The 13,888-nt window shown below is 36.7% G+C and overlaps 2 protein-coding genes across 2 annotated transcripts; both read right to left on the bottom strand.

Moving 5' to 3' along the window:
- Positions 1 to 3,145: 3,145 nt before the first annotated feature.
- On the bottom strand, positions 3,146 to 6,926 carry RID3 (Transducin/WD40 repeat-like superfamily protein). The gene is made up of 8 exons (XM_086251005.1): positions 6,566 to 6,926; positions 6,352 to 6,465; positions 6,114 to 6,247; positions 5,863 to 6,010; positions 5,373 to 5,572; positions 4,796 to 4,923; positions 3,785 to 4,032; positions 3,146 to 3,594 (listed from the first exon to the last, which is right to left on the bottom strand). Exons 1-8 carry the CDS (start codon positions 6,767 to 6,769, stop codon positions 3,421 to 3,423), a joined length of 1,350 nt encoding a protein of 449 aa, XP_086107131.1. The 5' UTR covers positions 6,770 to 6,926; the 3' UTR covers positions 3,146 to 3,420.
- A 4,295-nt stretch (positions 6,927 to 11,221) lies between these two features.
- On the bottom strand, positions 11,222 to 12,958 carry HSFB4 (heat shock transcription factor B4). The gene is made up of 2 exons (XM_086250420.1): positions 12,562 to 12,958; positions 11,222 to 12,442 (listed from the first exon to the last, which is right to left on the bottom strand). The coding sequence occupies exons 1-2, from the start codon at positions 12,808 to 12,810 to the stop codon at positions 11,546 to 11,548; spliced, it is 1,146 nt and encodes a 381-aa protein (XP_086106546.1). The 5' UTR covers positions 12,811 to 12,958; the 3' UTR covers positions 11,222 to 11,545.
- Between the last annotated feature and the right edge of the window lie 930 nt (positions 12,959 to 13,888).

Here is a 13,888-nt window from a genome sequence, read left to right as displayed (position 1 = left end):
ACACAAGGATTTTATTATAAATCTTATTTGTACCATTTCAATCACCATTTATATTTTGAGTGCTGTAATTAGAAATCTAAAATGAGAAAGAAAGTTAAGTCAAACCACACCCTTTCCAAAATTTAAGTAGAAACTCAAACTGTCCTCTGAGCGCTTAATTAGACTCTACAGGTAAACCTTTCGGGTGCTTCATCGAGCGCTCAGCAGATGCATCTGCGTGCATCCGCGAGATAAAACATGCACTTACAACTTAAAACATGTCATTTACAAGCTAAAAAGATGCATCTGCAACATAAAAAAGGCATATGCAACCTAAAAAATACATTTACAAGTTAAAAAGATGCATTTGCAACCTAAAAATGTGCATATGCAGATGCATTTGCAAGCTATCAAGCGCTCAGTAGTACATTTTTTTGTCTCCGCCCTCCCGCACACAGAGAGATTGAGTTGAAACTTAATTTTTTAATTAGTTGGATTTGTGGTTAAAAAATTTTCAAAAATTAAATTTATGTGTAAACTTTTATTATATTTTATGTATCTCTCTAATAATCGTCTTTTTAATATGAGATTAATTTTATTCGCACTCACTACTTGTAAAATACCACACAATTTCAATAGATCTCAGAAAAGTGAATGTTAGTTATAATAAGTGAATGTGATGGAGCGATTGGAGGGTTGAGATGAGATGCCAACTGTTGGAGGGAGTAGTGATAGTAGTACAATAAGTGCTTTTGGGGGTGCATGAATCATTTTTTCTTGTGAGAAAGTTTTGTCATAATACAAAAATGCATTGAGTGGAAACTGTCAACTGCGATGTCTAACTTTGCCTTAAAATTCACTTTCTTTTAAGAAGCGCAAAGCCCCACTCCCACATGACAGGTGTCAGAAATCTCACCAGCACCCCTATAAATGACAGATACATTCCTTTCCTTTCCTGGTTGGCGGTGGGAATCCGGTGCCGTTTCATCCACCGGGGGTATGCCGTGTGGACCTGTAGGCTGTGCAAAATGGTCCAATTGGAGAGTCCTCGACTCCTAGCTAGCTACTATATTTAGCAAGTAACATTTATTTATAATCAGGCATATTTGTGTTACGTTGATAAATTATCAATTTTTTATTATAATTTAATTAAATATTAAAATTCAATCTAAGCAGTAATCAGTTTAGAATGACTTTTTATTAATATAACATATTAAATTGTATCGAGACAATTTTTATATAATATAATTAAGGTGAATATCTCTAATATGGTGTACCACAGTTTAAACCCCCTCATCTTCTATTGCCATTTGCCTGAGAACGCTTTTCGAGAAAGGATCAGGTTCTGATGCAACCCTGGCCTCCTGATTCATGTGCTGGAAATCTGGAATTGCCAACAAACTAATTACCTTGCACAGCATGCAGGAGGTGTAGTGTAAATGTCTAATATATAAAAAAGCCTTTATCTAATTACCGACTGACTGCCATGGCCCACTGGTTTAGGATTCGATATAGTAATTATTTGATACACAAATAATGCTATTCGTACACTATTGCAGTCTAATATTTGATAGGTAAAAAAATTATTGGCATAATTGATATACTGTCTTGTAGTATAATTAATTTAAAGTGTAAGAAATTATTAGACGATATATTTATATTTATAAGATATAATATTAATAACATCTATCCATATTATAATACATAAATTGGTTATACCATGTAACAGTACATGTACCAGTTATATAGAATAATTTCTCCAATACATGACTGGGGAGGAAAAGAGTACTGTGTTTATGATACAAATTAATACTTGTGTACTATAATTAATTTGATGATATAGTTACTACTAGCTAGTATAGGGCAATGAGTTAATAGAAATACAATAAATATATATGTAGTACACACATTGAATATTGGTTTAGGAGAATATATACAACTATATTCTATATACTATCAGATGATGAAAACTATATCCCCATTAGTATGTAGTGTTTTTTTTTTGGTGAAGAGCTAGCATGAATAAAGGGAAATGTTCTGTGTAAGAAGAAGTTCGATCGGATTGGATAAAAAGAATCTAAAGGACAGAGATCTTGCTGTTGGGTGGGATTTTTAACTTTGCATCATCACTGGTGTTGCACCACCTTATCTTCTTCCCCACATCACATTTATAATACTACTTGTACATTATATTATAATACGACCAAACCATACCATTTTTTTATTCTTTTAATAATTCTTGCTTCTCCTACTTTCTTTAGTGTTTACCTTCCTCCTCCCCCCATTGGGAATCGCGAGCAGACTCTTAGAGAGAAGAAAATAACTTGTTGCACAATAAAATAATAAATAATAATATTGTTGTTGTTATTTAATGAGAAATGGTCCCCTATTTGATCTCTCTCTCTCTCTCTGCATGATTTTCATCACATTCAAATTTGGATGGTTTTCAGTTGCTTTTTGGTCTCCCAATTGGGCAAATCGGACAGTCAAAGCATCTTATCAACTGTTTGGGTTCGAAGTTTGGTGCGTCCATTTTCACAATGCAGGCCACTGCCAGTCAGTCTTTTGAAGGAAAAGGGTGTACAAAAGGACTTTGGCATAGGCTGTATAGCACACTTTACTATTGGTAAGCTTTGCTTCTTTGCTGTCTTTGCGTCATGACACGCTCACGGGGCTGGTTTTTGTCTAAAACAGCAACTATTGGGCTTTCAACACTGGAGTTTGTGTTACACTCATAATAACATTAATTAAAGACTTCGGGTACTCTATGAGATACAAACATATATAAGAGTGAAAACATCTATATCTTAGAAGTGAAAGCATATCCATCAAGATGTAAAAGTTAAAAATGTGTTTGTATAATGAAATATTCTCTAATTAAATTGGGTTTTGCTTCTATAGGGCCTCATTCGTGGGAGTGGTTGGTTATATTTGGAAGCGAGTCTCCCACATCAATATCAAACATAAATTCCTATTAAGTAGAGAAAATGACCGATAGAGACTACACTTCGTAGTCATGCCATAACTTCATAGTTTTAAAGTCAGCCAACCTACAGCCAAGTGTCTTAGAGATTGCTTTATATGCAGCGCAAATGAGCATATTATCAAGACTGATTATTTAACAAAAGGTAGAATCACAAAGACCAAAATTCTTTGCCCACAAATGGAAAAACATAATGCCGGGGTTCAATTTAACCATTCAGCATCCTAGAGTGTACAGAGTTGAGAGGATAAACAACAAAGTATGCCATAGGCCTACAACTGTACCGATGGCTGCTAACTAATGCAACAATGTGAATCACAACTTAAAAGATGGATGTGCAATCTAAAGAAAATGGAGACTGATTACAAATAACAAAACAAAAATGAATAGGGCATCTTATAACCATATACTGATTGTACCTTCAAATTTGGATGCTGTTGGGCAAAAATTAGCTATACTCAGGGGGAATTTCCTTTTGGGACTCCTGCTTGATCACCATCCAAAAGCTCGTTTACACAGAACTGATGCAAGTTTTCATACATTTTTTTCCACTGATGAACCGTTTGTGCGGACCTTTTACAATCAAGGTTTAGTCTTTCTATCTCCATTTCAGATGCAGCAGACCCTTGTTGCTGAAAATAACGCCAAAAGAAAAGGTTGAGAGTAAGGTTTGACATCCACAGAGGATATGCCATTCATTTTCAGTAGTTGAATGATTAAGAAACATTATTAGAAACATTTGTTTGTGCATACCAATGCTCTAGAAATGTCTATATCTACGAAAATGAAGTGTATTAAGAAAACTTATGTATCCATAAAAACCTGAAGCTCTTTGATTTGACTTTCCATCACATGAGTACTGATGTACACTGCATCTGTAGATTTACTGCAAGTAGGCTGTAGACCGAGGACTGTCTTAAAGTCTTTGTCTTCATAGTCTGGATTTGCATGCTTTTCCAATGGAGGTGGTAATGACAACCCGTGCCTTCTGGAGGAAGCTTGCGAATTTGGATTCATTTGAGAATTGAAGCAAAGTTGCTGTCTAACAACTAGAATATTATTCACTGGACCTGCACAGTACGGTGCAAATTTCATGCAATATCCTAATAATTTAAGAAAAAGTGGTACACTTTAACATAAATATCTAAGAATTTAGAATTTCAAATGTAATAGGAAAGAGTGGTACACTACTTTGCAGTAGGATTGCATCAATATCCTTGAAAATGCATAAAGTTGGGGATGACGATAAAAATAATTAGTGGAACTTTATTAACAAGAAGCAATTTCAAAAGTAGTACTCATATCTCGAACCATTGTTACACTACATGCATGTCTGAGCGGGGTTCTCAAACTGACACTTAACTGTACATTAGACCAGGGAACCCACAGGGAAGGGAAAAAATGTAAAGGAGGTAAAGATATGAGCACACATAAGCCCACAGACCGACAGCCTTTATAAGCCCTCTTAGAAAATTTCAGATAAGTTGTAGCACTTCCTTGCATGCTATATATAATTTAAACTTTTGGATTATAACTCAACATGCAATGCCCGTATGCTTATAGGATTATGCATTATTTAAATATCCGACCAATTAGAGCAGTCAAAGAATATTAAAACTTACAAAAGAAGAAAAACTAAGTTATATATGCACTATCTGTTAAAATCAAATATGGTGTGTGCTCTAATAGATGTCATAGTTCATTAGGCAACTCACATTGTTGGAAAATGGCACAAATGTAGACAGAAGACATTTAAAAATCATATACACAGAAACTTATCAGAAAAAGCTTATGCAAGCACAAAAGCAATAATTCACATAGTATTGAGATAACCTTTTGCATGTTTGAAAACCCGAACAATGTTATGAGTTCTAGCATCCCAAACTCGAACCATGCCATCCTCTGATCCAGAAATCAAATAATTTCCAGCTATACCGTATGCTAAGCAAGTAACAGCCTTGCTGCTCAAAAATCAAAGCATGAAGATGTCAGTCAAATGCATGAAGATGTCAGTTAAATAGTTTTACTTGTTCAAAAAAGAAAAAATCCTTGCAGAAAGATATAACAGTGATTTACCAGAAATGCAAAGTCTATCACAAAATGAATGAATGCAGAGTTTCTAAAACATGCAACAACCTTTGGAAGGTATAATTTGAAAAAAGATATAGACACTTTCCTTCCATGGCCAAACAAGAGCATGTGAAATTATAATAGCCAATTATTACAAGAGCATATGAAACTAGAATGAAGGTAAAGTAAGTTATCCTTATATGATTGTGAATGCGATAACACAAAATTTACGAACTAGAGACACATAATTGAAGACAGCTCGTAGGAATAACAAAGCAAACTACATATTGGAATATCTATAAGTTCATGAAATGGTTAAACTATCAGAAAAGAGAGACACCTGTGATTCAAGAAGCAACTGATGATATGCGACCCATACTTGTTGCTAGGTGTGCTTACAGCATTAAGTGCCGCAACATATATCTTGCCATCTCTACCACCAGCAAAGAAGACATGTTCACCAGGATCCAGCACAATTGCATCAATTATTGTGGGGAAGACAATATTCCTCAATAATGCCCCTTTTGATAAGCTCCAAACCTAAGAAAATGTACATCCAAATCAAAATAATAAATACCAGGTGGAGCATGCATAATTTCTTTGGGATGAATAAGTATGCATCATTACCATAATAAGCGGACGACGTGTAAGAGATATTGAGTGACCTTTTTCTCAATATTATGAAATTGATGGTGAATTCGTGAATCATTTTCACTTATAGCTATTTTAATTTCCTTAGCTAACACTATTGAGTATATGATCTGTCTGTAATGACAAAACATTATTATGATACCATATACAGTCTATAATTACTAAAGAGCATACCATACCTTACACGTCCGATCCTCTGAAGCTGACACGATAATGGCATTGCATCCACCAAATCCCATCGCGATATCTGTTACACAAAGACTGTGCTCTGTAAAACTATATTCGTACAGATGGTTTTGATGCTCCCTTTGATAATCATCGAATAACCTGAAAGATTCAATAGATAGAGATATAGTCATTTCTAGTGCCTAATTGGATAAAAAAAAAAACATTATATTAAGATATAAAAGTTGAAGATGAGAGTGAGTACAATATAAGGGACCAGACTCTAATGCCTCCATCCTCCGAACCCGAAATCAGTAGGGAGTCATCATCTGAAAACATCAAGCAACTAACAGCTCTATAGTGAGCAGGCCATTTCTTAAGCAGCCTACCACTAAGAACCTAAAAGCCAAAAATAAACAGGTACATTAGCATTTAAAATCAAAATATTGAATAAAACCATAATTAATGATAAAATAGAATTACAAAAGCTTAGGAAAATTAACCTCCCACAAGTAGATATTCCCAGATTGACCTCCGCCAACAATATATGTGCCTTCGCGGTTAGCAGCGAGTGGCCTGATTGGTTCTGCTGGAAAGCTCTTGACATCAACTTGAGGCTGCATAAGAATAACAAATATTTCAAAGAATAATAATATATGAGGTATTAATGGAGGCGATTGATCAAACAGTTTGTATGCACAATAAAGAAGGACGGACCTTGGACCAGGACCAGTACTGGACCGAGCCAGAGGAGGCGTTTGAGTCGCGCAGCTGAGAGCAGGCGAGGAAGCGCTCGCCGACGCAGACGAGGCCATGAGGCGGAGAGGAGCAGAGCTTGTAGCGGAGGTGCTCGGCGCCGGTGTGGAGGTCCCAGCAGCCGATCCCTGCTTCGATCGAAGACGAGGCCACCACCAGCTCCATTCACTTGCAACACTGGGGTGGACCGGGTGGTGCCAAGAGAGCTTTATACTCACAGTTTTGGTTTCTCGAACAGTGTAATCCAAACGTGAACGTCGTGAGGCACTCAACAGCTGGAGTGGAGTTACTCTGAGCTTTTGCTAGGGCTTAGAGTGGCGCGTGCCCAAGAGCCAAAAGCCGCCAACATTCTTAGTAAACGGTGCCGTTTCGCGCCCATATGTGATTCTAATTCTGATTTATTTTTATTTTTTGTGCTAGGTAATTGTTCTTCCAAGATTGTATAATTCTTGTATTTGTCACAATCCATTTTTCTATATAGGTAACCTCAAATAAAAATGTTGTTAAAATTCTATATATATATATATATATATGCCTTTCATGTGCGGGTTGGTAAATTTACAGAGTGTTTGTTAATCAATCGGCTAGGCAAAATTTTATCAATCGACTGACCAAGTAAAATTTTTGTCAACCAACATGAGTACCATAAGGTGGGAGAGAGAGAGAGAGAGAGAGAGAGAGAGAGAGAGAGAGAGAGAGAGAGAGAGAGAGAGAGAGAGACGAATAGAAGGACAAAGAGAGAGAGGAGAACAAAAGGAAAGGAGAAGGGAGCTGGTGGCGAGGGGGTTGTATAGTTTCGGGTGGCGGGAAAAATTTCAAAGCGGGAAGGTTCTCTTTTTTCTTTTTAAAATTTTTAATTATAAGGACAAAATTGAAAATTTAAGATACAACATTAGAGACGCAAAGAACAAGTTTGGGTGTCTATAAAGTCTCTCAAGTCCTAAACTCTTTTAGGTAAGAGGGAAAGTTGTTAAGGCGGAAAGGTTATCTTTTTCCTTTTCTAAATTTATTTTAGTGTTTAAATTTTTTAATTTTATAGTTATAACTTATAAGGATAAAATCAAGTTTCGGGTTGATGTGGAAACTCTTTTATATGGCTGGCGACATGCAAAGGTCCTATGTTAAAGTCAAAGCTTTAGCACCTGGGCACCTAGATGATTATTCGTTTTGGATCTTTTGTGGAACCAAGGGTACGGATCGCTTATTATGGGCTTCAGGTATAACACAACCTAAGGACGGTATGAAAAACAAAGAAAGAAGTAGGAAAAAACGTTGTTAAAAACCGCTTGCTGTGCTCTTAAATTCTTCTTTTTTCATCCCCAGGAATATAGAGATTAAGGGGGTTTCGAAGAAATTTTGATGAAAATTTCGACGGAAATTTCTAAGATTTTTAAATTTCGACAAAATTTCAACGGAAATTGTTATCAAAATATAGAAAATTTTGAATGAAACTTTACCATATGTTTATTTAACATATTATCTACTAAATTGATAAAAAAACATTGAATAAATCAAATTATATAGTAGGTTTCATGTGATATAAGATGAATATAATGCACGTTGTAGACAAATATTGTTAAATAAAATTAGTATAATGAATAAATGAAATTAGTATATTATTTATACTCTATAATCTATACACTAAACTCTATATATTTTATAATCTATATTTTATATTATTTAGGATATGATATACGATATTAGGGTTTAGGCCCTTTAGGGTATTTTAAATTATTTTTTATATAGAAATATATTAGAGTTTATTAGTTTAGGGTTTAAAGACAATTAAACAAAACTCTAAAACGGCCAAACGAAACCCTAAACCATTTTTTTTCTTTACAATTGCCCAAAGGTCATACACCCCAATTAACCCTAAACCTTTTAATTTTTTTCTCTATTTTATTTTATTTGATTTTTATTTTTTTATTTTCTTCATTTTCTTTCTTTTCTTTCCTTTCCTTTCTTTTCCCCCGAGTCTCCACTGTTTTTTTCTTCTTCTTCATCCTCTCTCTCTATGCATCTCCAATTCTTCACCAACTCACCCTCACCTTCACCTTTTTCTCCCTCGATCTTCCCCTGCCACCGCCCCATTTTTCTCCCAAATCCATCTTTTTCTCCTAAAACTCAGCTTCCTCTCAAAAACCCAGCCTTCTAAAACCAGATCTCACCGTTGAAAATTTCGAGGATTTCATCGAAATTTCAATAATTTCAACGAAATTATCCCAAAATTTTAACAAATACAAATTAATTTCAATAATTTCGACACCCTAAAAAATTGAAATTTTTGGCGAAATTTTGAAATTTAACACTTTGGATAAAATTGAAAGTTTAAGGCCAAACATTCGAAACATAGAGAATAAGTTTGGTGTCCATAAAATCTCTCGAATCCTAAACTCTGTCGGGATCACGATGAGTCTCATATGGCCCTACATGGGCTTGAGTTTCATCATTCTTCGTCATTAATGTTTTCTTCTTGGACCTTGAAAAACCAAACAAAATAGTTCTAAGGCCCAGTCTGGCCTAAAATGGTGTAATCCCCATTCCTTGTAACCTTGTCAGCTTTGGAACACTGAATAAAGTAATCCCAAGAGGCCAAGAAACCAAACAAGAAAATACAAACGTTTTTTTGGTACTAAAACACTTTAAAAATACTTATCATTCTGAATAAAAACTAAAGTAAACCAAGAATGATAAGGATCATTTTATGAAATGATGAGCATTGAATTATGCATTTCGATATTATATTTCAAACATGATAATTCTCATTTATAAATTAACCAAATGATGAATCTATTTAACTCGAATAGATCTTTTTAATTTCGTGTTTTCTTCTAATTAAGGTAAAAAAAAAAAATTTACTTAAACATAGTAACATATTACCTATACAAACTTGCAATGGTACCCTATACTTCTTAATTTGACAATATTATATTATTAGTCATTTTTAAGTTCTCAAAAAAGTGTGTTATACCAAAAGAGAGAATAGAAATTGTCAATAAAGTGCATTCAAAAAGATTTAAACGTAGCAAACATGTCTTTTTTAATTTCCATTTTTCTTTTTGCCTTTTTATATAAGCTTTCAATAACCCATTTCGTGGTCCAATACCCAAAGACTAAAGCATCTTTTACCCGGATGATCCGTATCCATATCCACTTTTGCAGCCCATCCATCACCCACTTTAAGTTTTTAACCCCACAGTCACACTAAAGTATTTGGATCAAAAAAGCTCACCATATTTATAAACTTCTATTCCACACACAAACCGCTGACAGCACGTGCATATTTCTAGTCACGTGCCACGACGACCCAATGAAGGACAAAAGCTTCTACACCTACGGACCTACCACTGGTCACCGGTGTGGATCTAGGGCTAAGTTTTTTTTTGTGCATGAGTACGACAAACATATTCCAAAATATCCAATTTTAATTCTATAATATTATTTGCTCACTTTTTCTATTCAGGCCCTTAAAATAGATCTCTGTCTCACTCTCACATGTCTTAATTCACAGGTCGTTTTTAATGCCCTAAAATTGCATTAACAACAAAAGGGTGAAGAAAATGCCATAGATGTAAAGCTGTGGTTGTGGGAATACTTGGTCAAACGAATCGTCTGGGGATGTTTGGGGAAAGGGATCAGACAAGTAAAAGAGAAGGGGTTTATTAGCAAATAAAGAAGTTTTACTTATTATGATGAACCTGCTGGTAGCTAGACTAGCAGTGAAGATTTAAAGCATTTCTGAGATTGAGCATGCAATAAATGAATATATAGAAGGGAAGATATTCCAAATAGGGTTTTAAGACGTTGATCAGATATTTAAAGTAGGAAAAGGCAAAGGTTTCTGGTCCAAAGAAGAAGAAGAAGAAAACGAAGAAGCATAGAAGCATTGACGGAACATTTCAAACCTACATTTTCAGTCAGTTTTCTCTTACATTTCGTTTTCATCGAAAGCCCCACCATTTTTATTTATTTATTTTGAGATCTCTCTTATTTACAAGTTACAACACATCTGTAGTGTAGTGGTATTTGTATGTATGTATTTGGCTTTTTGCTGCGTGAGGACTGACAGTTCATAGAAACGAGAAATGGTGGAGATTAGAACCTTGATCAAAACGACATGATAGCGTTCTTTTCAGTAAATCATAGTATACTTTCTTCTTTCACAATTATATATAGTGGTCATCCTGATCCATCATCATCATAATAATAATAATTATTGCACTGATGATCATACTTGGATTTTGAACACCGAATTGTCATGCGGTGTCAGCTGCTTTTTCTTTTTTACCCATATATATATTTATTTTATTTATCTTTAATTTTGGGCCATTTTTCTTTTGTACGTATGAACCATTAATGGGACTAATATGAATCAGAGAAAGTCCTAGAGAAAATTGTCAATACATGAACCAGACTGCAAACTCTCAGCTTTATTATTTTCAAAAGAGCTCAAAGGGACAAAACCATCTCTGGCATTAATGGAACTGAAACATTCAGGGATCATAATCAGAAACTGCAGCAGCCTGCAGGTGAAGAAAGAAGAGACCAACAATGGGAAAGCAATAAATCGCACCACTGAAAATCAAGAAAATGAAAAACAAAAACATAGTGTTGGCAGTTTTTGAATTTATAATTAACTTTAAGATCTTCAACACTTGACTGATCATCACTCTAACAAAAACCCACACCTGCATTGGTGGAGATATTACTGACACTAAAGTTATATATACAGAGAGCTAGAGTACGTGAGTCGACTCACAAACACCCACACCCACCCACACACATATGTCATCGATCATCTGACTCGATCGGAGAGACCCAAAATACAATCAAAACAAGAAATTAACTAGAAAAATGAATGTAAAAAAAAAAAGAAAAAAAAAAGGAGAAACCTTTCAAAGTTTTGAATGGATTTGAGGAGGAAGCTATCTAGCTAGCTAGCTAACACATGGATGGGGGCATAAGATGGAGACCTAAATCATCTTTTTCCAAAATCAAACGAGCCTTGGTGGCCTCCATGCTGCTCATCTGGTTGGACCCATTGTGATACTCCGGGTGCAATCTCTTCTTGGAGTGAAGCAGCGGCACCCCAAAGAGTTTAGTTTTGCACCCACCATTGCTAGTGGGTGGTTCATCGAGAATCGTGACGGAGCTGCTCTTGGACGTGGTGGTCTTGCTCGGAGAGTTGTTCATAACATGATGAGGGGTTGGTGTTTGTTTAGGGTGGTTATTATTAGCAGTTTGATAGTAGCCCAGAACCTGGTTGTTGAAAGGCTTGTGCAAACCCGAAGCTCCAGTATTAGCACCACCGCCAGGTGGGTTGCAAAGAAGCAAAGAGGAAGGGTAAGAATTGCTCGGCGCCACAGGCTTCACATGGTTCTGAACAAAGTAGATAATGTCGTTGTACAGCTTTCTCATGTGGGCCAGCTCCGACATTAGCATCGAGTTGCTCCGCCTCAGCCTCTCGTTGTCCTCCGACAGCGCCGTCACCGAGGTGTTCACGTACACATTGTTGTTGTTATTGCCACCGCATCCGTTAACAAGTGAAACTCCGCCGGCGGCACCGCCGCAAGTTGGGGAAGAGAGGGGCGGCGAGTCACACCAGTTGGGAGGTTCGTCGGAGTCGGAAGGCGAGATGCTGCCTCGGGAAGAGAAGGGGAAGAAGCCCGGATGGCCGGCGAGCGGTGAATGGGGGTTGTGGTGGTGGTGGTGGTGGTTCATGGACACCTGCGGCTGAACCGTCTTTCTTCTGTGGATCTCGCACAGCAAATGCTTCTCCCCCTTCTTGAAAAACTCGTTGGCAAACTCCCACCTGTCCGGTACAATCTTCCTAAAACCCTAGAGCAAGGTTTACAGAAAAACCCAGTCAGTGAAAATCAAAACACAAAAGGCCACCCAAAGCAGATACATATAAATACAAAAAAATTAGGGTTTTTGGTGGGTAAAGATATACATACATAGGTGTTGAGCTGGCGGACGAAGCTGGAGAAGTTGTTGTGCTTGAAATAGTTGGGGAGGAGGTCGCGGGCGAACTCAGGAGGGCGCCAGACGACGAAGGTGGTGTCGTCTTCACCCCAGGAGACGATGTGGTCGGTGGCAGGATCGTCTACGAGCTGGTAGGTTTTGGTGAGGAATGGAGCCGGGACTGACTTGTGGGAGTCTAGGGAGAGCAGTATGCCCTCGCAATTGTCTATCATTAACGACATCTCTCCAACGCGATAAAAGAAGAAGAAGGAGGTCACTACTCAGTAGAAGATACGGTTGGTAAGGTAATATTCTTCAGAAGAGAAGAGATCTGAGGAAGATGAAATAATGGAGGTTTTAAGAAGGGTGTGAATGAGAGAGGATAAAAAATGCTGGAGGAAAAGGGTTTGTGGTGGTGTGCTTATTATGGGGTTGTTTATTTGCTTTTTGTTTTGGTTTTTTTTTTTTTTTTTTTTCAATGATATGATGGGGATATTATAATTTTGTTTTTCCGACCTCGGTTATGGTAGTGAGAGAGAATATGTGTCTGTCTGTCTAGGACTGTGAAATAAGGGCCTTTCAAGACAAACCCGTGACACCCTCTCTCTCTCTCTCTTCACTGTCTTTGTTGTACTGACAATCGATCCCGCGCACACCCACTTAAAAATCACGCACAGGAGGAGGCTGGAGGATGGTGCAGGCAGCTAGCAGAGTTGTACTACCCCTTGTCTTTGCAAAATGACCATGCCACCCCTCCCTCTATCCTCTGAGTTTTGTACATGTATTCCATACACGTCAATTGTTCCTTTTCCTTTTGCTAGTAGTACTGTTCTGCTGCTTCATCTTCTTTGATGTTTGTGGTAGTAGAACAATATCATTTAATGCAATCCTTGACAAATGGCAATGTCTCATGTATGTATGCGTTGCTAGCTTGCACATATTTCACAACATCCTTGTGCATGTCGTACGAGTCATGCAAGCTACAATAAAACAATATGTAACGAACCACATGTTTACAACATATTATGAGACCCACTTATACGTGGTCTAAGCTAATTAAAATGGTAGTTTAATTGTAGGATGAATTAATTTGAGAATGTTATTGATTTAAAGAAGAAGGGTAGTTAATGGCCAAAAAGAAAAAGAAAAAAGAAGAAGGGTAGTTGGGTCAAAGAACATACAATATTATTTGATGGGACAATTTTGTAAAAAAGATGGAAGAAAGGAAAGGAAAAGAAAGGAGGGCAATTGGGTTGGGTTCACGTCAAACGAGTGTCGTCTTTTCAATTTGTAAGTTAGCTTTTGTTGTTTAATATTGGA

Source organism: Dryas octopetala, chromosome 7, assembly GCF_963921425.1.
Source record: "Dryas octopetala chromosome 7, drDryOcto1.1, whole genome shotgun sequence".
In the NCBI taxonomy this organism is placed as follows: Eukaryota; Viridiplantae; Streptophyta; class Magnoliopsida; order Rosales; family Rosaceae; genus Dryas; species Dryas octopetala.
The sequence above is the reverse complement of the archived record's forward strand: the minus strand, read 5'-3'. Positions and strand labels throughout refer to the sequence as shown.